General features: G+C 41.1%; 1 protein-coding gene across 1 annotated transcript in view; it reads right to left on the bottom strand.

Moving 5' to 3' along the window:
• Nucleotides 1-27,304, bottom strand: part of LOC142218717 (sodium- and chloride-dependent GABA transporter 3) — a 125,654-nt gene that overhangs the window by 4,438 nt on the left and 93,912 nt on the right. The window contains exons 7-12 of the mRNA XM_075287610.1: nt 12,349-12,483; nt 8,887-8,990; nt 7,907-8,031; nt 3,926-4,038; nt 2,055-2,192; nt 579-681 (exon numbers count right to left, since the gene is read on the bottom strand). Coding sequence (XP_075143711.1) covers nt 579-681; nt 2,055-2,192; nt 3,926-4,038; nt 7,907-8,031; nt 8,887-8,990; nt 12,349-12,483 — 718 coding nt within the window. The remainder of the gene's footprint in view (nt 1-578; nt 682-2,054; nt 2,193-3,925; nt 4,039-7,906; nt 8,032-8,886; nt 8,991-12,348; nt 12,484-27,304) is intronic.

The following is a 27,304-nucleotide window of genomic DNA, read 5'->3' as shown; positions in this document are numbered from 1 at the left end:
TGTTGAGGTCAGGTGAGCATCTCATACATGTAGTGTCCCTCCTGATAACCTGTGCATAATAAGGACATCATGGCTGGGTGTCTGACAAGTCCCAGACCATAGAAAGTTCCGGCATTCATAGTCTTATCCATTGACAATTGCTCAAGACAAGAGATGTCACCACTAAGATGGTTAGAGAAAATCTCTAAGGCTGGGGCCCCACGTTGTGGAAATGCACTTTTTTTGTTGCAGATTTTGTTGCTGTTTTTTGAGCCAAAGCCAGGAGTGGATTGAGTAGAAGGGAGAAGTATAAAAACTTCCTATAGATTTCCCATTCCTTTTGTAGCCATTCTTGGCTTTGGCTGAAAAAAACGAAGCAAAATCTGCAACAAAAAAAGCTGTGCTTCTGCAACTTGGGGCCTTTAGGAGAAAAATCTGTGAAACTATATTTGCAAAACATGTTTAACATTCAATTGTCTACAGGTTTCAATATAGTTATGTTCATAGGAATCCTTTTAAGTTATAGAGTATTTATAGAGATATAGAACCATATCAATGGTATTATATTATATTCTTTGAATTTAATAACAAAAACTTACCATATATCCAACCTATGCAGATACATTCAAACACTGCAACAAACAGAAGACACATTCCACTAGCAGCATACGAGTCAAAAAGTTGAAACACATACATTCCCCCCTAGAAGACAAACAGTGGAAGAATTAGAAAAAAATGCTTTAAAAAATAAGTAAAGTTTAGCATGACATGACAACTGATGTATTGAATTATTACCAATACATATTGCATAATAATTATAGATGAGTATAAACTTAGAAATCTATTTGATTCTGATATGCAAAAGGATTGTTCTCAGTAATGAAACTGTCCTGGAGGGCTCTAGAGCTGCAGCCTTACCAACAATAATTGGTTTATGTCCAGGGTACTATATTTTGAGCCTTCAGGACTAGGGTTGAGCGATCAGGATCAGGAAAGATCGGATCCCGATCAGCAATAGAGCAAATTTCACGATGGGATCGGCTGGAATATGATCGAAAATCGGATATTAAAAACGATCCTGAAATCTCAAGATCGGCTCAGCTCTACTCCATAAACATAAAGTAACTAGGGTTGAGCGATCGGGATGGGAAAGATCGGATCCCGATTGGCAATCGAGCAAATTTCACGATCGCGATGGGAATCGGCTGGAAAATCATCGAAAATCGGATTTTAAAAATGATCCTGTAATCTCAAGCTCGGCTCAACCCTATTCAGGACCATACAGTTTGGCTATTTTTAATACACATTCATTTTATGTTTATAACTTTTTTTATTTTTTTTTATTTTGTAGCCTTTATTTTTGTGTTACTTTTTTATATTGAAAAAGCTATCTAATCTGTGGACAAAAATATGGGAAAAATGTTAGAAGAACTAGTAATTTAATTATTTTAACGCCTGTTTATTCAGGCCAAGCAGTGGGTGGTCCTACTCAATGAATGACAGCTAATCCTCATGCATATATTGTGTCACAGTATTTTATTTATTTATTTTTAACGATTGTCAAATGTCCATTTTCAGACAATGGGTATATACACGTCCATTCATATAAGAGACTCCATCACAGATTCTGACGAAATATGATGAATGAATTACTATGATGAAAGTGAGCATTGGGGGAAGTTTTTTGGGGTAGGGTTCTCCAATGTATATTTATTTATTTCTTTTGCTTTTGACTTTTCTAAATTTTTATTTTAATAGTCTGTCCTTCAAAGGTCAAAAATGATCTTTGAGTTGTAACCCGCTCCCTAAGATTCTCACATTTCATGGAACAAAGCTAGGAAATTGTACAGACTGCCTTGAACTTCACTTCTCATAGCTTCTGATCATCAACTTTTTGACTCTTTCTCCAACAATACAAATCCTAATAATTCCCTAGGAATGTCAAATTTAGCAAAAAAAAATAATTGTACCATTACTAGTCAGGGGTGACTAAAACTTCAGAACTTCATATTTTCTTTTAAATCAAAATAATTGCGAAAATAATAAATAATAATAATGAGAAATAGTAAGCGTACTTCAGTTAGCATGATGAGCCCAATAAGGTAAGATACAATGGAAAGTGCTAAGATTAATAATTCTCTGCGGTACCCTCTTCGGAAAATCTTTGGATACATGTCCACCACTGCAGTGACCAAGCTTTCCACGCAAACAAACTGCAAGAAGACAAAATATTTTCAAGCATTAAAAGACATGAATTGAAATTTGTAAACCCAGATTTACAGATTACTGAAATTCTTGGTGGTATATTTTTTATGTGCTTAACTTTATTCTAAAAAAAATATTATAATTTTCAACCGGCCCCTATGGCAGACACAATCAGCAGATTTTTATTCCTTTAATGCAGCTTAACTGTCAGCTTTGTTGTGTAGATAAAGACAGAAAGAATTTGAGTAAAATTTGCAAATTTTGGTGGGATCAAAGGGCCAATTTATGTGCATGGAGATGTTATGGCATTCCTTTGGTGGAAGAGACAGATGGGTTGGGCACATTGGATTTCTACAAACCCAATGTTATTTTTTTTGGGGGGGGTTTTCAATTGAGAAAAGCTGATGCTAGTATCTGGATCCATCTCGATTCTCTCTCCCCTTCTTACTGATATGCAGATGGTACTTGTTCAAACGAAAAGGCCAAATTCACATACTAAATTTTGAAGCTGTCTTTGATGGAATTATTGATGTAAGCTTATTTTTGAATGTAATCTTTGTTTTTGTCACACTGAAAAATACAGTGGGGCAGATTTATTAAGACTGCTGTATTGTGTGCCAGTCTCAATGAAAGCCCCGACTGGCACAGGCAAAGAGAGATTTATGAAGAGTCTCCAGTCTTTGTGCCAGAATGGAAATCTACACTGGTTGGAACTGGCATAAAATTCCATTATATAATGAATATGAGGCATCACGTAAGTGTGGTGAGTGAGGCTTGGGTCAGGGTGGTGGCACAAGAAATGGCAGCCAATATCATCACTCAACGCCAGTGTTCTGGCACAGAGGGATTGATAACTCTGCCCCAGTATGTTTAGAATAAAAACCTGTTTTAATATATCTATTTTAATTACACATTTTATCAGGCTGTGTACAGATTATGTCCAGTAGAAATAGGAATTTTGGGAAAAATGTAAAAAGTAACCAAAATAAACCAGAATTGTGGTTTAAACAGAGATGGATTTATGGTACGCCTGTGCTCCAATTTCATCAAGCGTGTTGAACACTTTTTGTGTTTCACTTGGCAAGAGGTAACTTGGCAGGAAAAAAATTTTCGGCACAAAAAATTGGTCTAAAGTAAGCCAACCAAAACCAAAATTTGGCACTAATTTTATCTTTCAGCACAAACTACAGTGATAAAATTTGTTTTTACACTTACTTGCTTATGCCTGCAATGGTAAAGTTAGATGGTAAAGTTAAATGGTAAATCTCTTTTAGGCCCCACATGGCGTAAGCCGCAGTTGTCCCGGACACACTGTGATTTCCAAAACCGTAGTAGTTTTGGAAATCGCAGCTTGTCAATTATATCTATGGAAATACCTGTGGTTTCCTTAGAGGTATATTAGAAGTAGAAAGTCTCCAGAGGAAATCTCTATGGACTTTCTTTGAAAAGTGCTGCGGGAAAAACTGCAATGCATTGCCGCCATGGTTTTTCCCACAGCACTCTTTTACCGTGGCTACTGTGGGATGCTAAGTGGGGCTTTAGCCTTATGAAGTTCTATTAGCGGTTTCTATGAAAATAGCCTGCCTTCAATATTTGACTAACCTATATAAAGATTCCAGATAAACCTGTCTATAAACTTTTCAATATGAATGTATTTACTTTTGCAATTCATTTTATATTTCATTACATTATAAGGAGTTCCCAACTAACATACAATACCGGTAACCAGATTCATTTTTACCTGACTGTCAAGTCCAAGGAATATGAGCATCATGAAAAACAAGGCTGCCCACAGTGGGGCCAAAGGCATCATGGTGACAGCTTTTGGGTATGCAATAAAAGCTAAACCGGGACCTAAGAAATACAAGAATGCGTGATATGAATAACAACATGTCGACAAAACATCCTATTGCTTAAATAACCTATTTCTTAGAACGGAGGGATGGGAGGTAGAATCAGAGTGCTCCGGCTTGGTACAAGTGATGTGGGCATGTGCTGAATATTTAACTAGTCAACCAGATGAAAGTCAAAGCTGTCAATTAGGTTGTAAGTAATCCACTCCATTTATAGCTCCAGATGGAGTCACAGATGTTGCAGAGAATGGGTATGTGGCCTACGTCAGCCCTTGAGTATTCTTATGGATTAAGAGTAAGGCTAAACATTGTTGTCAGCACACATATTTGCAAAACAGTGAGTCAAAAAACACACAATGATATTTATTGGGCTCGTCTGACACCATATTTTTGCACTATGTTTAGTGTGTAGATTGGGGGTTTGAACACTCACCCCCTCCCTTTACTGGAGTCCTAGCTTTGACTTGAAGCCACTTCTAGCACTATTAAAATCACAACGCTTTTAGAAATGCTTCATAACTTTTTTAATGAGATTTTTGAAAATGCTATGAAATAAATATCTGGCTTTTGCCTAAGGCCAAGACTGGATTTTACTGTAATTATTTCACACTGAATGTTCTAAATTAAGACCTGGAAATTTTAGGTCAGTGAATTAGTTATATTTTCAATTGGGACAAACTGAGTAATTGCACGGAGATACGTTCTTATGGTACTTGTTGATGAATCGCGGATGTTTCTTTTTGGGTCAAGAAAAACAACTGATGACCTCTCGAAAGAGGAAATAGGGCCAGTCAGTTGATTTATTTTATCTTTTTTGACAAGGACCAAAATAAATCGAAGAGAGATGGGTCACGACTCACGAACTAGAGCACAGCATTTCAATAAACTAATGTGAACTAAGGTATAAGCAGTTACCTTATCTCAGCCCTTTACTGCATCACAATAATCATCACTGTTTTTGCAGGATCCTATTCCTCCATTTACAGGGAATTCTCAGCAGATAAATAATTATCAATCTAATGTATGGCTGCTTCTATACTTTCCAAAGATGCCTCCATTTTCATGAAAATCAATGTTTTATTATTCTGCAAACTAGCTGAAAGGGGCTTAGGGTCATTTTTGCTCCTGTCACTCCCCATCAGATAAGTGCCCTTAACTGCAGACAAAGTGACAGATAACACTCTAGCAATGGGGAGGATTTGGGTGGGGGTCAGGGAGGATTATCTAGAGCAGAGAGTGAAGCCCCAGCAGGAAAAGAGGCATCTCTAAAGCCCTTTTCAGCTAATTTGCATAAAAAGAAGTTTCTTGAAAATGGAGCTGCAATGAGGAATCAGAAAGGCATCTTTGGAAAGTATAGAAACTGCCCTACAAAGTACTGTCATTAGTCTGGCACCAATTTCTCTTCTCCCTGAGATTTTCTCTGACCCAAGCAACCACAATCATAGCTGCCTTTGTGTCTTAGTGACCACCCTGATGTGACTGTATTATTAAAGAGGATCTCTACTTGTTGAAGAGGTCCCACAACTTTTTAACCCTTTTTTTCCTTTTCTGTTCCTATCCCTGTGTTCTGTATAAACTTGTCAGGCCTGCTACTAGGCTGGGTCTACATAGAGACTTTACCCAGTATACCTAATGCATAACCAAAGATCAACATGTCACCATGTAACATAATATGTAATGTAAGTGAATGGAGAGGCTGTCACTAATTATGACATGCAGTCACTAAAACCTCAGGATTGCAGTGCAGACTCATTCATTTTTATCACTTGCCATGTTGTAGGGCAATACAGAGATTATTTGACATGCAATAAGAATTGCAGCCAAAATAGCCGTGCTACATGATCTCCCACAGTTCTTACCCATTTGTTTCAGAGTGTGATTGAGCTACAGTTCCTGACCTCAAATTGTATTTGACTTTCAATCTTTTCAGGCCTCTTGATTCATGTTATACTTTTCTGGTTATTGACCTTGGCTTTGTTCATGACTATGCCTCTCTGTTTGCTTGATGTTTTCCTGCTGACTACTAGGGGTGTACTTATAAGAGATGCAAAGGTAGCAGTGTCTACTGGGCCCTGGATCTTGAGGGGGCCTCAAAGATCCTTCTGCTGCATAAACTATACCACTATTCTAAATAGCAACACTTAGACATCATAGATTTTACACTGATTCCAGTTATGCCTGTTCTTACTACTGTTAAACAGGACCTTTCACCTTCTACAAGAAGTCCAGCTTTGCACATTAATTAATATGTAAACTTCCACTGATTCTGTAACAGTTGGATTACTTTCTCTAGCCCCCACCATTCCTGAGCAATCAATGCTGTCATATTTGATGGCTGATGTGCTGTTTAGTCTCTGCACTGTCAGAAGGGCAGCGTCAGGCAGGGGCAGACTAGGGGTGTCATTCAGAGCTCAAATCAGAGGCAGCCAGTGTCAGAGGTCAGAATCACACTGCTTGTCTACCCCCTGTCTACTCCTGCCTGACATTGCCCTCTTGACATTACAGAGCTTAAATAGAACTTCAGGGATCAAATATAACAGCATTGGTTGCCTCTGATTGGAGCTCTGAATCACACCCCTTGCCTGCTCCTACCTGACACTGCCCTTCTGATATTACAGAGCTTAAATAGCACATGAGGCACCAAAACTGACTGCATTTGTTGCTCAGGAATTGTGGAAGCTAGAGATAAAATTCCAACTGTGCTGAAATCAGTGGAGCAATGCCTATTAACAGATGCTAAGAACACATCAGTTGGAGGTGATAAATGGTCCTCTTTAATGACTCCTGGCTAGTAGAGATGACCAAACCAGCTCATAATGAACCAGCTTTATTACAAATATTCAAAAAGTGTTGAGTTCTACCATACCCCAAATACCCACAAATCACTTTTATACACTGGGGTCTCCTCGGGTCTAGAATATAACATTCAAAGAGACAAGGAAAGATGCATGAAAATAAAAAAATAATGAATAAAGAATACTCACCCTTACTGGGCTCTACCTTATGCTTTCTTCCCCAGGCACCTTGGTATTTTCTACATGACTTTCTGATGTCATCAGACCAGATCACTGATGAGGTTTCTGATTTGGCCATAATGGTCATGTGAGACACATTGACAATACAGTGTACACCCCCACATGACATCTGAGGCCTCAGTGGTGACATGGGCTTAATGGCATCAGGAAGAGAACCAGGAAACACCAAGGATGCTTAGAGAAGAAGACAGTATACTAGTGGAGCCTAGGAAAGGTTAGTTATTTTCAGGCATCCCTCCAATTATTAAACTTTAGGGCCTGAAAATAACCCAGAGTATAATATAAGCACTTTTGGTAAAGTTTGAGCTGAAGCAAATCTTCTCAGTAAAACTCATGAATATTTGCAAAACAAATATTCATATCACGACTGGCTAGACTACTACCTTGTGCTAATACCTTGAACTGCAGACCCCAATTTGAGACAACTCTGTGAACCGCAGATTGGAAATGTCTGCAGTATAGATCCGATTTTTGTATGGGGGTTAAAGGGTGAATCTACTCTCATAGATTGGTGCTCTAATTCCCTACAGCACCTCCACAGGAGAAAGAAAGTATTACATGGTGATTGTTGAAATCAATGTAATCTCAAGTTGCGTTGTGACCTTCCAGAGCTCTCTATAACTAGCTTCAACTTTGGCTACTAAAAGGGGACTTTCAAATGGTGGAACACCCTCTACTAGTTAAAAATACCTTAGCCATCTGTAGGGCGCCCCTATAATATGCTATTAGCCTGCAATGTTTTTTCCTTCCTTTGGTCCATTTTAACCCCACTGCGACTATAAAGTCATTTAGTAGATGGGTAAAGATACAATTTGAGAACTCAGCCTCACATACCTGATTCTGCAACTTCAGCGATTGGAACCCCTTGCTCATAAGCCATAAACCCAAGGACAGAAAATATAGCAAAACCTGCCACAAAGCTGGTGCCACTGTTCAAACAGCAAAGCATGATACAGTCCCTGCAGAGGAAAGAGAGATTATGCAATGGCTTTATATACAGTAACATTTCTCCAGATTTAATCATGCTTCTAACATTTATCTAATGGCTTTTAGTCACTGCAGACAATTGACCATGAAAATGAACAGCTGTGACCAACCACTGAACATATTGCCCGGCATTTCTTCCATCTCTGACTTTTTTTTTAGGAACAAATATTATTGGGTGATATTATTATTTGTGCAGTATAAGAGTCCTTGGACATGATTGATGGATAAGAATTGAATTGCACAGACAATAGAAATTGGCATCTAGAATTTATAATGCTCCATATCGATCTATATATACTATCATATAAACCTATACATACACAGTGCTCAGCTTCTCTCCTCAATCATATAAACTTACATATCACAGAGCTCAGCTTCTCTCCTCTAATATATAAACCTACACATGTGGACAAAATTGTTGGTACCCCTGGTTTAATGGAAGAGAAACCCCCAAAGGTCACAGAAAATGGAATTTGCAAAACTACATGTTGACAAGCTTGGCAAGGCACATTAGCTCTATTTTCACAGATGGAAAAATGAAGCACATCTTGAAAAGAACACTGTCCCTACTGTAAAACATGGAGGAGGCTCTGTTATGTTCTGGGGCTGCTTTGCTGCATCTGGCACAGGGTGTCTTGAATCTGTGCAGGGTACAATGAAATCTCAAGACTATCAAGGGATTTTATATATAAATGTGCTGCCCAGTTTCAGAAAGCTTGGACTCAGTCGCAGGTCATGGGTCTTACAACAGGACAATGACCCAAAACACACAGCTAAAAACACCCAAGAATGGCTAAGAGGAAAACATTGGACTTAAATCAAGATACCTGTAGCAATTATTATTGTAGTTATTGTAACTTCCTAGAGCAGTCAAACATCCCAAGCAGATGGCATAAGAGAAGAAGATTTGAGTGCCGGCATCGACCCAAACCTAAGAAAAAAACAATAATATATTAATATATGGAGCTGAAGACTAAAGCCAAAATTTACATCTGGTATGATAGATTTTGCTTTCATAAAAGTCAGATATATTTTGAGCTATATACTGAATAAAAGCCATAGTGTGAAAGGCGCTAAGCTGCAATACCAATAAAGCTGCAATACAATGTATAGATCTGCACTTGGTAAGTCGTGAAGTGGCCACATTGATGACTTATGAGAAGGATAGGTCACCAATATTTTATTCCCAGAAACCCTTTTTTATCCCTATTTAACCAGTTCTGGACTGCCTGTTAACAATATACACTCACCGGCCACTTTATTAGGTACACCATGCTAGTAACGGGTTGGACCCCCTTTTGCCTTCAGAACTGCCTCAATTCTTCGTGGCATAGATTCAACAAGGTGCTGGAAGCATTCCTCAGAGATTTTGGTCCATATTGACATGATGGCATCACACAGTTGCCGCAGATTTGTCGGCTGCACATCCATGATGCGAATCTCCCGTTCCACCACATCCCAAAGATGCTCTATTGGATTGAGATCTGGTGACTGTGGAGGCCATTGGAGTACAATGAACTCATTGTCATGTTCAAGAAACCAGTCTGAGATGATTCCAGCTTTATGACATGGCATTGCATTATCCTGCTGAAAGTAGCCATCAGATGTTGGGTACATTGTGGTCATAAAGGGATGGACATGGTCAGCAACAATACTCAGGTAGGCTTTGGCGTTGCAACGATGCTCAATTGGTACCAAGGGGCCCAAAGAGTGCCAAGAAAATATTCCCCACACCATGACACCACCACCACCAGCCTGAACCGTTGATACAAGGCAGGATGGATCCATGCTTTCATGTTGTTGACGCCATATTCTGACCCTACCATCCGAATTTCGCAGCAGGAATCGAGACTCATCAGACCAGGCAACGTTTTTCCAATCTTCAATTGTCCAATTTCGATGAGCTTGTGCAAATTGTAGCCTCAGTTTCCTGTTCTTAGCTGAAAGGAGTGGCACCCGGTGTGGTCTTCTGCTGCTGTAGCCCATCTGCCTCAAAGTTCGACGTACTGTGCGTTCAGAGATGCTCGTCTGGCTACCTTGGTTGTAACGGGTGGCTATTTGAGTCACTGTTGCCTTTCTATCAGCTCGAACCAGTCTGTCCATTCTACTCTGACCTCTGGCATCAACAACGCATTTCCGCCCACAGAACTGCCGCTCACTGGATGTTTTTTCTTTTTCGGACCATTCTCTGTAAACCCTAGAGATGGTTGTGCGTGAAAATCCCAGTAGATCAGCAGTTTCTGAAATACTCAGACCAGCCCTTCTGGCACCAACAACCATGCCACGTTCAAAGGCACTCAAATCACCTTTCTTCCCCATACTGATGCTCGGTTTGAACTGCAGGAGATTGTCTTGACCATGTCTACATGTCTAAATGCACTGAGTTGCCGCCATGTGATTGGCTGATTAGAAATTAAGTGTTAACGAGCAGTTGGACAGGTGTACCTAATAAAGTGGCCGGTGAGTGTATATGTCCAGCTGTTTCACTCTTAACCCTGCAAGAACATATCTGTATGTATTTGTAGTGTTTAGACCGATGGACAAAATCATACAGCTGGAGAACTGCGAAGCCGGCTGGATGGTTTGTGAATGCAGCTATGGGAGCAACCATGATGCGGTTCCCCTCTGATTCAGTGGTCATATCATCCACCAGGGGCTGGGAACAATAGGTGCAGGTAGGTCCTAGAAGACGCAGATCAACTCTGCAGTTACGGTTAGGATGGTGCATTCCTCTTGTAACTGTAGCTAAATGTATCAGTCTGTTACAGGGGATATCAGCCAAAAAACATACTATTAAAAAGGGGCACAATGAAAAAATGAAAGTTAAAAGTAAAATAATAATAATAATAATAATAATAATAAAAAAACACCAATACCAAGTTCTAGCCATGCCCATGGCAACACAACCCTATGTTTCAGGTAGAGAAAAACTACTATAATAGAGGGAGTGATTAAAAAAAAAAAAATGTACACAGATAAAAATAAAAAATAAAAAAAAAACAGGCAAAAATAAAAATATAAAAATAAAATCTCCCCACGCGGACTCCCCAAACAGATTACCAAACGCATATGTGAACCAAAGGTAAGGAAAGACAATTATAGCTATTGAGGGGATGGTTTGTCAGGCAATATAATGACTCAAGAAAAAAAATCCCACCCTGGTAAAGCTATGGTTGTTTACTTATTCTGCATCAACTTTGTATATGTATATAACGGTTGATTCCATCAGTCATTTTTAAAGTATATAACACAATGTTAGAGCTGTTCCTTCATTGTGCCCCCTCCCCCCTTCATCTCATATTGAATTGATACCACTGAGGCGGTGTGATACCGAAAGTCATGCATGTTGCATTTTGTTAATATTAGACACTTTGTGTTTTATTGATAATGTTTTCTTTACTTCCTTTTATATTTTACTTGGATTTCAGTTTCAAAAGAGCATTAAAACTGCATCTTGGTCTGCCTCAGTGACTTAAATGGCTCCAGTGCTGTCATTCTGAATAATACACAGCTGACTACATCTCCGAAGTTCACCACTTGCTGGAAAACGGAGCGTCTTTTGACAGACAAGCTTTTTAATGGAAGCAGAAGCCAGCAGAAATCATAGGTCAAGTGAAAATGAAGCCTCTTAAGGTTTTTGAAAAACCAAAGACTAGAGAAATGTTCCAAAAGCGATGTACTATTACCGCAGCAGTAATCTGCCACCAGGGGGGGCTGAGAGATCCATTATTGCATTCTATAGAAGGTATAATGCACCTGTCATTATATACTATGATAACTCATCACTTAGGATGACTACACCGGTTGGAAATCTGTTGGATCTCAATATAAGAAACAGTTTTCTATAAGAATTGCACATTTCACATTCACAGGTTCAAGAATCCCAGTACAGAAATTGATAGTGTTTGACTTTTTCTCAATTCCTCTCCTGGGAACTTCTGCATAATCTACACATTAACATGTGACTGGCATTGTGATAACTTTCCTTATTGATATAGAAAACAGGGCAATGATGAAGAAGAGCTAATGCAATGGAGAATAGAAGGAATACACTATAAGAAATGACCTATACCTAGTATATAAGCTGGGAGGTATAGAGTTGGAAATGTTGCAGCTGACAATCCTTATACTTAGTGGAATCTAAGGGGCCATTCAGAGACCCCCTTCTTGTGATTCCTAGGTGTCTGAGCACAGGGATAAGTGCCTATAGTAAGAGGACCCTTTTAAATCTCGTTTTTTTCAATATTATTTTGTATATGTTCTAATAAAACAAAAATTTTGTGTCTTACTTGTGGATCAGAAAGTCTTGACAAATCAGGATACAGGTAAAACTTGATGCCTTGAGAGGCTCCAGGTAATGTAACCCCACGGACTAGAAGAATCAGCAGCATAACATAGGGAAAGGTAGCAGTGACATAGACCACCTGCAGAGAGAAAACTTGTCATATAGTGTCCCAATATAAAACCTTCATATGATACCTATTATTATGTTTTACAGTCCACACCTGTTATATCATATAGACCCACACCTATTATGTCAAAAAGTCTACACCTACAGTGAGTGCGCCTGGACTTTTCCATAAAAACAACTAGACACATACTATAAAATCCAATTAAATGAAATTGCTTATAATGACCAGAACAAATTAATTTCTACAAATGTCCCGGATCTCTACTGAAGGATCCGGCTATAATTCAGCTTAGGTTTGGTTAAGGGCCCCTTCACACAGAGGATACTCTGGCTGATTCGGAACGTGTTAAGCAGGTCCCATTGCTTTCTATGGGAGCCGGCATACGAGCGCTCCCCATAGAAATGAATGGGCTGCTTCTTTCACTACGAGCGCTCCCATTGAAGTGAATGGGATGTGCTCGCGTGTATGGCTAGCTCTGCTCATGCCGAGCCGTACACGCGAGCACATCCCATTCACTTCAATGGGAGCGCTCGTAGTGAAAGAAGCAGCCCATTCATTTCTATGGGGAGCGCTCGTATGCCGGCTCCCATAGAAATGAATGGGAACTGCTTTATACGCCGCTGATTCTGAACGTGTTTTACGTTCAGAATAAGCTGCCGTTTACGTAGTGTGAATGCACCCTTAGAATGAAAATTCCTATAGAAGTGTTGGTCTGTTATTAAGCTTAGTAGCCGAAGAGAAAATTGCAGGATGTAGTACGTTTTTTAGCATATATAAGGCAGTGAAAAAATAAAATCGTCAAAAATTCTTTAAAAAAAATTCACTTCCACCAAAGTGAATAAGGTCATAAGGGATGCAGAGGAGAGGCATATTTTTTGGATTGTCTCTAGGAAATAAATGATGCCACATACTTATATGTCATAATATGATATATAGAAGTAATTTTAGAGGTCCTTCCACACAGTATAATGTCCCATAACAGCCCCTTCACACAGTATAATGTCCCATAGCAGCCCCTTCACAAGGTATAATGTCCCATAAAAGCCCCTTCACACAGTATAATGTCCCATAACAGCCCCTTCACACAGTATAATGTCCCATAACAGCCCCTTCACAAGGTATAATGTCCCATAGCAGCCCCTTCACAAGGTATAATGTCCTACAGTGGCCCCTTCACACAGTAATATGTAACATAGTATCCTCTATGATGGTCTTTGCAAATATTGCAAAAATTTCAGATTTGGTAGAACCCAAAATTTTCAGGGTTTACTACCCACAAACTATTGTCATACTAAAGGGTCTTTCCAGACCCCTGAGTATAATGATCGAAGACCCAGGGGAGGTGACAAACATAAAAAAAGCATGTTACTTACATTTCCGTTATTCCGAGATTCCCTGCTCAGTCTTCGGCCCTCTTCGATGACGTCAGAGATGTGTGTTACGCCGGCGTCTTTAAGCATTGCAACGCTGGCCTGATCCATGTGAGGTCAATGAAGAGGGCTGAAAACAGCATGAAGTGCAAAAGAGGCAAGTTTCCTATGTTCGCTCACCTCCTCAGGGCCTCTGATCATTATACTTCAGGGTCTGAAGAAACCCCAGAAGATGATGATAGCAGTTTCGGTTCAGAGCTATATGATTTGAGCCAAACCACCCCGCGATCCCGGTGTTACCTACTAGAGATCAGCGAACAGTAAAATGTCCGAGGTTCGATATTTGTTTCGAGTAGCCCCTCAATATTCGACTACTCGAATCGAATATCGAAGCCTATTATAGTCTATGGGGGGAAAATGCTCGTTTCAGGGGTAGGCAACGTTCGATCAAATTACACTTACCAAGTCCACGAGTGAGGGTCAGGCTGGATCCTCCGAGCAGTCTTCTCCTTGCAGCATCCCCACAGCGTCTTCCGGCTGTTCATTCACTCTGCTAGGCATTGGGCCTGGGCAGAGCCGGCTGCGCATGCCCACACTACAAGCGGACATGCGGAGTCGGCTCTGCCCAGGCCCGATGCCTGGCAGAGTGAATTTAGAGCCGGAAGACGTCGTGGGGAAGCTGCACGGAGAAGACTTCTAAAGGTAGGAGAAGAACCAGCGTTGATTGGCCGACTGTATAGCATTCGGCCAATCAATGCTGGTTCTACATTGAACTTCTACATTCGAACAGCGAGTGGTACTCGATTGAGTACGAGTATTTCGAATACCGTAGTATTCGATCGAATACCTACTTGATCAAGTACTACTCGCTCATCTCTATTACCTACCGATCCCCTGCTCCTGCAGCAGGTTTCAGTAAGTAAATAGGGCCTGTTATCTGCTGAGGTTACTCCAACAGGTTACAGCCTATTTAAAAAAGGTTGCTGACGCTGGCCCTGGACACAATATCACTGCATGCTAGCATATGCCTTAAATTTTCCCTCCCTCACTTGGTGGCCACACAGACACAAATAGGATTGTGCGCATACCACTTTGTGATAGTTTATCATACAATCATATTGTTTTTATAAAGGTTGTTTAGCTGGTGAAACACATATCTAGATTTTATATTTTGTCAAAAGGGTGGGTGAGGATGGATATATCTGTATAGCATGTCACTGTGATAACTCATCATAAAACCATGCCTTGGCGAAAGTGGTGAAGAGGACATTTCACCACCTCCGCCTACTCCAACTGATTGCAACATTTAGTAGTCACCACTCCACTAATTCTGCAGCAAACCTTTCTTCAGTTATGCGACAAAACTTGTTATTTTGGCTTGTATTACAATTAAAGGGGTATTCCCATGTAGCATACTCACCAGTCTTCACTGCTGTAAAATCTTCTTTCTTCCTGGTTTCTTGCGTCATTTGGTGGGCGGGGTTTCATATGCAACCTGCCGTTTAGCTTCGCCTCCAAATTAGCATGTAGCTCTGCCCACCGCATAGCGTGATCCTATGGGGCTGCTGAAGGGCCTGTGATGTCATCAAATGTCCTTAAACACTATATGCACAATATTGGACAATGAAGTACAGGCAGGAGCAACTTCATTCTCTGTTACATACAGAGACTTCCTGTCTCTGCCATAATGAACACAATTGAATTAGCTAGCCTGATAACTGGGAGAACAGAAGACGAGTTCAGAAATGAAAGCAGCTCCTCTCCCCTATCTTAGAGCAGGAAGCTAGGTCATGTGGTGTAGACACAGGAATAGCAAGATACACAGGCTGGCTCCCATGCACTTAGCCCCTCCTCCCTCCCCTCTGAGAGCAGCAGATACATCACTTGACTTTTGACCAGATAAGTCAAGGGCTGTGTCAACAATGAATTGAATAAAGTAAGATATTGGACAAACAAAGCAGTTTTGCTGAAGCAGTGTATTTAGGAAAAGTCTTACATCCACATTAACAAGCAGTATAGATAGGATCCTTGTGATGGGACAACCCCTTTAAAGTTATTATACAAGAGACCAAGGTTATTACCAGATGTCCATTTTCTTGAACACACTGGTTAATATGCAGCTACTACTTAAAGGGATTTTATTATTCAGCAAAGAAAAACATTCCTAATTATAAAAATACTGTTATCTATTATCCATTTGTTTGGCTCGCTGGAGTATATATAAAAGGTTTCCTGGTAATATACTGTATTCCCCACAGTTTCTGCTCTATGGTCATTACGCCCACATGCGAGTTTAATGCGTTCTGCATCTACTTAGGGAAGGAATTCACACAAGGAATTGCTTTAAAAATAAAATTATAGATTAAAGTAATCAAAATGCAAATAACAAAGCTTTTCCTATGTACAATATTAATGTGTAATGCATTAAATAAGGAATAAAAACATGCAAGCCATTGCACCTGGCGAGAGACTCAGAGGAGGTGTTTGTTCAGCAAATGACCTTATTACTTTATAAAACATACAACCTGCTTAATGGTTACAACCACTGTAAGTGGTACATTATGCTTGTTGGTTACTCCCTTGTGCTTATACAGGAAACTTTAAAGAGAGTTTGTGACCAGAACCCAACATGTCAACCGAGCCCTACAAATAGATAGGTCAGGGTCACCTGAATCAAAGAGTATTTCCCACATGGGAATTGTTGCCTCTATTGCTGCTTTGTCAATATGCAAATGAGCTTTTGGAGCAAGGAGGGTATTACCGTTGCTCCAAAGAGGTAAGTGTAAACCTCTTAATTGCTCCAAAAAGCTCATTTGCATATTGACAAATGTGGCACTAATTGGCAACAAAGACAGCAATTCATAAGGGGAAAACATTTAATTCAGGTGACCCTAACCTGTCTATCTGCAGGGCTGAGTGGATATGCTGGGTTCTGGTGCCTTTAGCCTAAGATATACTGTAGTTCTCTCAGAGCCCAGAGGATTGTTAAAAAAAAAAAACCACCACTACATCCTAACAAGGTCAGGTTGTGCTGAAGATGGCTTCTGTTTTCTACTAAGCTTTCTGTGCAGCTATGGATTTCTGGAGGCTAGCACCTGCCACAGCCTGTCTTGCCTAGGAATTGTTCATAAGGTGACATTAGACTTTTGCTCCTCCATGCAACCTTGTGAATCCTAGATGGCTACCCTTAACGTAATTACTTTCTGACCTTCCTCACTGACCTACTCCTGGTAGCACTCGGTCCCACAGGGGGCCCAAAGACCTCTCTGCAATGTCTCCCCTAGATTCCTCACTTATGTCTGGTCATCAAGATTACAATTCAGGTAAAATCTCAGCTGTGAGAAGGCTTCTTCTGTTAACCTCTTCTTAAACTACTAGGGAAGAGCTTTCTTGCACAGGTGGGAGCTGGGCTTTATTAACTGTCTATATAAAATGTTGGCAACTTCCAACTTCTGAGCAGATCTGGGGGAGAGAGGAGGAGTCAGGTTCTGTCCAAAACCAGTGAAGACTAGTGAGACTCCTGGGTGAACTGCTGCCAGTGTTTTGCATGTTGACCACATGGCTGAAGCAAGCCACATGTATAGTTAAGATATTACCTATTTAGCTAGAAGCTCAGACGAGCAGGAGTTTTTGTTGCTGTTTTTCCTGAAGTTAAGGCTTGGTTATCTTCTGCCATTTTGTGTCTGTCTGGGTTTGCCACTGCTACCACTGAGCCCAGCCTCCCACAATATATATATATATATATATATATATATATATATATATATATATATATATACACACATACACACACACACACACACACACACACCAGAGCATAAGATAAGCACGTCTGCATACAGTGCCACATGCCGTAGGATTAGATACACGTGTCTGCACACAGTTCCACACTCCAGAGGATTAAATACGTGCATCTGCACACAGTTGTACACGTCATAGGATTAGATACACTCGTCTGCACATAGTACCACAAGCCAGAGAATTAGATACGCGTCTCAGCACACAGTACCACACAGGGGAGGATTAGATACGCGCATCTGCACACAGTACCACATGCCATAGGATTAGATATGTGTGTCTACACACAGTTCCACATGCCATAGGATTAGATACGTGCCTCTTCAAACAATACCACACAGGGGAGGATTAGATACGCGCGTCTGCACACAGTACCACATGACCGAGGGTTAGATATGCGTGTCTGCACACAGTTCCACATGCTAAAGGATTAGATACGTGTTTCTCCACAAAGTACCACAGAGGGTAGGATTAGATACGCACCTCTTCACACAGTTCAACATGCCAGAGGATTAGATACGCATGTCTTCACATAGTACCACCACCAGAGGATTAGAAACGCACGTCTGCACACAGTACCACATGCCGTAGTATTAGATACGCGTGTCTACACACAGTACCATATGCCGAGGGCTTGGATACATGCGTCTGCACACAGTACCACATGCCAAAGAATTGGATACACGCATCTGCACACAGTTACACACACCAGAGCATAAGAAAAGCACGTCTGCACACAGTACCACATGCCGTAGGATTAGATATGCGCGTCTACACACAGTTCCACACTCCAGAGGATTAAATACTTGCATCTGCACACAGTTGTACACGCCATAGGATTAGATACACACATCTGCACACAGTACCACATGCTGTAGGATTATATATGCGCGTCTACACACAGTTCCACATGCCGTAGGATTAGATACGTGCCTCTTCACGCAATACCACACAGGGGGAGGATTAGATACGTATGCCTGCACATAGTACCACACTTTGGAGGATTAGATACATGCCTCTGCACACAGTAGCACAAGCCAGAGAATTAGATACGCGTCTCAGCACACAGTACCACACGGGGGAGGATTAGATACGCGTGTCTGCAGACAGTACCAGATGCCATAGGATTAGATACACGCATCTACACACAATACCACACAGGGGATGATTAGATACGTGCATCTGCACACAGTACCACATGCCCGAGGGTTAGATATGCACGTCTGCACACAGTTCCACACGCTAAAGGATTAGATACGTGTTTCTGCACAAAGTATCACACGGGGGAGGATTAGATACGCACATCTTCACACAGTTCAACACGCCAGAAGATTAGATACATGCATCTTCACACAATACCACATGTCAGAGGATTAGATACGCACCACTGCACACAATACCACATAGGTGAGGATTAGATACCTGCATCTGCACACAGTATCACATGGGCCAAGATTAGATACATGCCTCTGCACACAATACCACATGCCACAGAGTTACATACGCATCTCAGCACACAGTATCACATGCCAGAGGATTAGATACGCGCATCTGCACACAGTACCACATGTCATAAGATTAGATATGCATGTCTGCACACAATTTCACTTGCCGGAGGATTAGATACGCGCCTCTTCACACAATACCACATGGGAGAGGATTAGATGCGCGCATCTGCACACAGTACCACACACCAGAGGATTAGATATGTGCATCTGCACACAGTACCACACCAACTAGGATGGGTGAGGTTGGGGGGTGGTGGGATGAGTTTAGGTGGTGGTGGTTAGGGGGTCCTTCAAGGGGGGAGTTTACCAGCAGGGGCCAATGCCGTGGGGAGGTAGAAGAGTTAGCGAGTGGGAGGGGCGGCCGCAGTTGCATCACAAGGGAAGTAGGGGCATGGTCACGGGCAGCCGTGTGGGGGAAAAAGGCGCATGGGCGTGGGAGCGAATGCCGGGGGGAAGGGGCCTGATGTGCGGGGGTGGGGGGGGAAGAGGCCAGGTGGGGGGGGGCGGGGGAAAGTGGTAAATAGGGAGGGGTGCCCATGGCGTAAGGAGTGCGGGGATCATAACCACCATGAGTTCGCTACATATACGTGGCTCAGCGCCGCAACCAACCCGCAGACGAAGTCACGGGCACATGCAAGTATAATATAGATTAGCTTTTCTTAACATTTTGGGGGGTCCATGTGAAGAAATCTACTATTCTATCATCGTTTTTTGCATTTTGTTCCTATGGGGTACATTCTAAATTAAAAATAACACGGCAACCTTGTCTGGTGGGTCATTTATATTATGGCGATACCATGTTTATATTGATTTTATTATGATATACCACATTTACTAATAAAACAATTTTTCAAAAATTTACAATTTTCCTGGGGTCACCATATTCTGATGCCTATATCCTTTTCACTGTTTAGTTGACAGAGTTATGTAAGGGCTCTTTATTTAAGTTACAGATTTTATTGGCATTCAATTTTTGTCTATATGAGTTTTGGATCACTTTTGCTATCTTTGGTTGGAAATGAGGTGACCAAAATATATTAATTTGCTCATTATGCACAAGGGGATAAGTTTGTTTACTTTGTTTAAACGATGTGGATTTTTTTTCAACATTTATTTATTTATTTTTATGTCCTGTTTTATACTTTGGACTTTTGGACTCTGACGCCACATGTTCAAGTTAAAATCTCAGGCATGTGCAATACCGCTCCAGGCAGAGCAAACTGCGCATGTCCAAGCGGCCATTTTGTTGTGGCCAATTACATGAGCGTACTGTGCCTGCAAAAGAACTGAGCACAATCAAAGTGGCTGCTCGGACATGTGCAGTCCGCTCTGCCAGGAGTAGTATTGCGCATGCCTGAGATTTTGGCTTGAACAGGAGCCAGTGCTCGGCTCAATATCCGGGAAGGAGGAGGAGAGACAGAGTACAAGCAGTGGAGGGGTGGTGTAAAAGGCATGACACGAGAGGTGCTCGGAGACCTTGGGGAACAGCCAGGGTGCTCTGTGAGGATCAATGTATAAAGTGGGGGGCAAGACAAGAAGAAAAGGTATCAGAAGAATGGCCTTTTTAACGGCTATTCAAACATGTATTTAGGTGAAAATGACTTGGCATTGATAGACTCCCTTTAATAATGGTGTCCTTTGATTAAGAATTTACTAATAATGAAGCAGGACAATAAACTGATGGAAGTGGTTGCATGCTATTATGGCTTCTCGGGGGAAACAGACAGTTATTATGTTATTTTACACCAGGGTAATATCAGTGATACTGTCTTTATTAACTCCATTTAGATATTACATGTAAGGGTATACGGTATGTATCATTACTGTAGACTTCTGCTACGTATGACACTGTGAAGATGTAGCCTGGTTTCTGCAGTAGGCGCATTATATATGACTATAGTGAAGAATATTCTACATCTAATGATGTGTTGTTGCATTTGAGCTCAAGGGGAAAAAAACTTTTACTTAGTCAGATCTGCCATCTGTCTGATGATGAGACAGAATCTGTTCATGCATGGTTTTCCTCGACTGTTGTAGTAATTAAGATATGCATGAATTTGCTAATCAGATGTATCTTTCAAGGAACTCAGCAAGACTACCTAGCGGCTTCCATTTCACAGGTACATAACAATACATTAAGTCAGCTTAGGGAAATCACAAGGTCTCATATCAAATAAAATCACAGTACATGTAGGTAGAATAATTGGTTAGCAAACATGTCGTGATACGTTCCTGACATTTCAATGAGCACCTAACAGTAAGGACACGCGTTTCGATTTTTTTGATGCAGTTTTTGAAGACAAAAATAGCTGTAGGTTACAAAGGGTGAAAACCTACAAAGGACAGATGGTACTTCTCTTGTTTGTTTTTTATCATTCCTCTTTTGGTTATAGCTCCAAAAACTGCATTAAAGAACTGAGGCGTAGGTAAAGATAGCCCCCTGTCCATGGCCATTTTTCAGTTTTTGTTTTTTCCTGATTTCTATTTTTAGAACTGTAATTTTTATTGAAAATTTCATAATAAAATACAAAATAGAATAAAAGTACGTGTTTGCGTGGATTTCCTCCCATACTCTAAAGACATACTGATAGGGAAAAATGTACATTGTGAGCCTTATATATACATACTAGCTTTTACCCACGACTTCATCCGCGGAACCCCTGACCCCCTGCGGAAACCACCTAGAGCAGTGCGCAGGCTTGTTCCTTTGCCTTGTGACCGCAGTGGGCCCTTCATACACCTGTGGGTCCATGGACCCTCGAGGCCCACCCTGCGGCCCACTGAAACTGTTTACCTCCTCTCCCCTCTGGCTCCCGCCACCCCCTTTTCTCCCTACTCGCTTCCCCATGTGGTCACTACTTCCTCCTACCCTGTGCCCCTTTGCCCCCCAGGAACGTGCCCCCTTCCCCCCTAACCCCATGCCCCCTTCTCCCATGTTACCTACTCCGTGCCTCTTTTTTCCCCCTACCCCATGCCCCATTCCCCTGTCTTACCTACCCCGAGCCCCCCCACCCTGCAGCCTGCTGAAACTCTTTACCTGGTCTCCCTCCTGGCACCTCCCCCCCTTTGTCCCTACCCGCTTCCCCATGTGGTCACTCCTTCCTCCCATCCCATGCCCCCTTCCCCATCTTACCCACCCCTTGCCCCCTCTTACCCCCACCAGACCCTGCCAACCATGTGTCCCCTTTACCCCTACCAACCTGTGGCCCCGTCCTCACCACACCCTGGGCTTCCCGTGCACCGATCTTCCGACTTGTAGTGTCCAGAGACAGCACCCGCTGCGGGACAGCTGGCCGAACCGGCGTTCCAGAGCGCGGCACAGGCGACCCCCTGTCTGGCCGCGGAAGAGTACTGCGGTCCCGTGGTGAGGCCACACAGGTGGGGCAGCGTATGGACTTGTCACTGCCCCAGAGTAGAGGCCCTTGTGCGGGACGCTCTGGACCTCTCAGAGACGCCATGTTGGTGTGGACGGCGGCTGGATGATAACTCCACCCACATAGAGAAGCGGCACCCAATCAGGTGAGCTGCTGAAAGGGCTGGGATGACATCATCCCAGGTCCTACAGTGTGCCAGGTTCTGCAGCGAATTGAACCGTGAGAAGCACCAGGCACGGGAGTGAATTGCGGTGGTGTACGGGAATTCCATGTAGCCTATCGTTCAATCTGGGACCCAAGGTATGTATGTGCGCATCTTCAGACAAATCTGTTTGCCCGTGTAGGTGTGATTGAGGAACAAACATCCAAACATCCAAACACACAAACATCCAAACATCCAAACACACATACTTTTACCTTTATAATATTGTAGGATATAGTTTTGTTTTTTTGTGTTTAATGTCCTGACCCTTCATAGAGCCCAAGAACTTTTACTGTTTGCTGGTAAACATTTTCTTTACAAGAATCCAAATAAAATCACACTTCTTTTGATGCTTTGCTTGTTTCAATCAATCTCCCCCCTCGAGGTATCTAAACACTGGAGGACCCTGTATAACAGGCTGAATTCATTAAGTTACACAAAGCATAACAAGGAAGACAACTCACTTGCTGTTTTACAGCTTCTCCCTGCAAGGTTTAAGAGTGGGAACTCAGTATTCAGTCCATGGATACTCAGGATTTTCCTACTGAATACAGAGATCAATCTTCGTTTGATTGTTAACATCTTGAAAGACTATTATTTGCCATCACTTCAAGCTGAAACAAATGCCACTTGAATAGATATAATTGTTGCTCCTGAGTCCCCTTTCCAGCGCCTTCACAAGTCCTTTCTCTGCACTTCTTTATTTTGCTCATTCGTTGCTTTCTATGCTTTTCGCCTCATTGACTCCATTAGGTGCGGTGTTGCTACTTAAAACTACATTATAAAAAGGAACACTAAGGACATGTCTTGCGTTAATATTAAGATGTAACAGTCCTTCGTGATTGTTCTATATCGCATAATGTAATATGTCTATATTAAACATGAGGTTACAACCTACATATAGAATAATTTCACACAACAGAGACATACTGCCGTGTGATGACTGATGTATGATGTACATGTTCTATATACAGACATACCCAATAGACATGAATGGTCTGCTGTTAACAAACATAAAATGGATTGACTCCAAAGTTACTTCCATTAAAAAAAAACAATCAGCGATTTGGGTCTAGTATGTCATAATCCATTGTGTTTTGCAGACTGAAAAGAGTGTTATACACCATGCACTTTCATCTGTCCAAATGAAGAGAGAAAGACGAAATTTTTTTTTGCATTACAATCTACAACGGATGAAAAAATATACTCAGAATTCAGAGTACAACAAGTGGAGGCACAGGGGAGATGAATGAAGAAACATTTATACTCACCTCTCCTGGGTATGCAGTCGCTACCTAGCTCATTCTTCTAGGCTCATCCGGCACCTGAATTATGTAACTTGCACCACCTCATCGATGTCACAATTCTTGGTTAAAGCAAATCATCTGGGCCAGAAGAGACCAGAAGAAGACTATTGATCTCTCACCACTCAAACATTTATCAAAAACCTTTGTTAAAAATTCCGCTCCAACTAGTAAGGATCCAAATCGACTCCAATATATAAAAATAAAATGTAACTTTTATTGTTGTCCATAACAAATAAAAAGTTACATCGTAACTTTTGTAACTTTTTATTTGTTGTGGACAACAATAAAAGTTACATATTATTTTTATATATTGGAGTCGATTTGGATCCTTCCTGGTTGGAGCCGAATTTTACCAAAGGTTTTTGTATTCACCACTGGCTTGAGTCCGCACAGTCTTTTCTCATCTCCCAGGATTGAGGATTTTATTGAACTTATATGGTGAGCTTAAAATTTAGTTTTTCTATCTCTTCAAACATTGGCCTAACCCCTTTAACTTGATAATAATAATAATAATAATAATAATATTTTACTATCAGTATTTCTGACATGTTGATAATCTAGTTTCCTAAAATAATAATTAATGGTAAAGGGTAGCTATACAATGTAGGAATGTTATACAATGCTGTATCCTGATATATTTTCGTACAACACTTTTTTATATTACCTACAATTCAACTCCCTAATATCTGAGTATAAATGGTCTCTTTGTCTCCAAAACAGTAGATCATAAACAGATGGAAACATTATAACTATGGTTCTTCTTTGGCTCTAATGACTGTCTCTCATTTGGCTGTTACATAGCTCAATGGGCCACTAGTGAACCATTGATTCAAAACTGGACTATCATAGTTTCAAGCTGTTAAATTAAAAGGATACAATTGGATAGATCCATGGGTCGGCACTCAGTGCAAAATCTGTAACAGCCCTTCCACCTAATATATAGCTTTTATACTAATTCCTCCTAATGTCGCAGATATACTTTGGGTTTCCTCTATCACCAAGCTCTGGGTGCTACTTCTGGGTGCTACCCTTATATGAAAAAAAAATAGGAATTAAATAAATTGATACTACTTGTACATTGTCCTTAAAAAGGTTGTCTAAGATTAGAAACAGGGCTCTCAGAAATAGTTCCACTTATTTGCAAACTGGACAGTCAATGGCCAAGAGTATCTGAAAAAAATAAACTCCATGCCTTAATAGTTGGCAACCATTTGATAGGGGTGGTGCGGCCATGTAAGTTTTTATTAAAAAAAACAATTAGAATATTATAAAATTATAAAAAGACGTCAAACAGTTGTTCTATGTGCCCTGTCTACAGGCGTGATGTGGCACCACAGGAACCGTTACACATACCACAGGAGACTCACACAGTTCTGCACACTCACTTTGGTCCTTCATTCTCTCTTATTTGCTCATTATTAAATTTAAACAACAGCCCTAGAGTAAAGTGAAGGGTCGCACCTCAGGGCCCCATAAGGCTGAGTGCAAACAGGGTTTTTTGGTCCGGAACCTGAGGCAGAGGCCGCCTCAGGTTCCAGTCCAAAATATGGGTAGCTATGACTGGATGCCGGTGCACTGCACCAGCATGCAGGCCAAAATGAATCAGCCTAGTCGGGAGTGTCTCAGGTGGATTTGTGAGGCGACTCCGCCTGAAGAATGAGCATGTCCGTTCTTTTTTCCAGGAGCCGGAACAAACCACTCCAGGAAAAAAGAACTGACCGGCTTCTATTGATTTCAATGGGAGCCGTCTTTTTGGTCAGGATTTTGAGGCGGAAACCAAAATACCTCTGTGTGAGCACAGCCTAATGTGCTATGTTGACCCCCATTGCCAAATAAAACATCATTAGCAGTTATAACAGTCCGTTGACAGTGATAGAGTTTACTAGTTTGCCCACCAGTTTCATTTAGGGCCAAAATTGTTCAGTCTTTAACCAAAAATGCTTCTATTTATAGCCTGGGCACTCTTCAGAGCAGAGGTTCAAGGAAAATGAAGATACTCATCTTTCCGCACTTCCTTTGTGAATCTAATCTCCTTTATAGTCTGAATCTGGCGTTCACCCACGGGATCTTTTAGCCTCTTACGTCCTCCTCCAATGTTGATATTAGAGCATCCCATGTGATAATGGAGGCCCAATCAGTAGTGACCCCAGTGACATCAGAGAAGATACTGTAGCATAAAAGTCACTATTTGATTTTAGAATAAACTGGCGAGATCTTCTGACAGAAGAAGGTCATTGTAGATTAGCAAACCTCGCAAGAATGATTTTGTGAATATTTGCTAGAATTTTCCTGCTGGTTACATTTAGCGCCAAAGTTGTTCAGTCTTTAACCAAAAAAAATTATATTTTATAGACCCCAGAGCATAATAAGTAGAGTCTCAAGGGAAGTGAAGATATGCACTGCGCTCTTTTGTGAATCAAGCTTTCTTTCCCAGCCTGGTGGTTGGCTCTTACGACGTCCTCTAGTGTCTTCTCTGACATCACACACCGGAGAGTCACCTCTGAGGCCTGTGACTGGGTCAAAGTGTTATGATGTTTTCCACCAAGTTGTCTTCTGGAGAGGTTTAAGGGGATATTAATTTCATATCACCACCTTAAAACATTCAAAGGCTTGACAAATCTGTACTTTAGTTTCATTGGTAGCTTATCGAAAGCAAGAACAACCCCCCCCCCCCCACACACACACAATATATATTCCAATAAGTAACTCATAATGTCATAGCTAATATATTCCTTGTTTTTGAACTAGACCCAATGCTTTGCCCAAAATACTTGTGTTTGAGATAACAGGATTGAACCACAAAAAATGTCTTGGCTATAATAATACAAAACACTTCATCAGTTATCATCCCACTTATCGCTCAGAAATACATAAATCAAGCTGATTACATTAGTATATTATTATGTTAATCATTTCTAATCTTGTCTTAGTGATGGCATTAAAAAAGGAAAAAGCTACTTTTACACTTCTATATCTGTGTTCTGTTGAATGTTCCAACAACAGCTACGGTAAAGGTCACATCTTTTTGAGATTTTTGGATCAGTTCTTTATTAAATATTTATATAAAAATTAGTATTTCGTCATATAGATGTATCCATACCAATCTCCAATTTGGTTCATGATTTCAATTTGTCCAAAAAGCCTGGAAAGGCTACTGTCCCCTCTCAGGCCTCGTTCACATCTGCATTTGGATTCCGTCTGGAGAAGTCGGCATGAGGACCCCCAGAAATGGAATACTGAACGCAACTGCAAGCGGTATGCCAGTGAAAGCACA

The sequence above is a fragment of the Leptodactylus fuscus genome, chromosome 9, assembly GCF_031893055.1.
Source record: "Leptodactylus fuscus isolate aLepFus1 chromosome 9, aLepFus1.hap2, whole genome shotgun sequence".
Taxonomy (NCBI): domain Eukaryota; kingdom Metazoa; phylum Chordata; class Amphibia; order Anura; family Leptodactylidae; genus Leptodactylus; species Leptodactylus fuscus.
The sequence above is the reverse complement of the archived record's forward strand: the minus strand, read 5'-3'. Positions and strand labels throughout refer to the sequence as shown.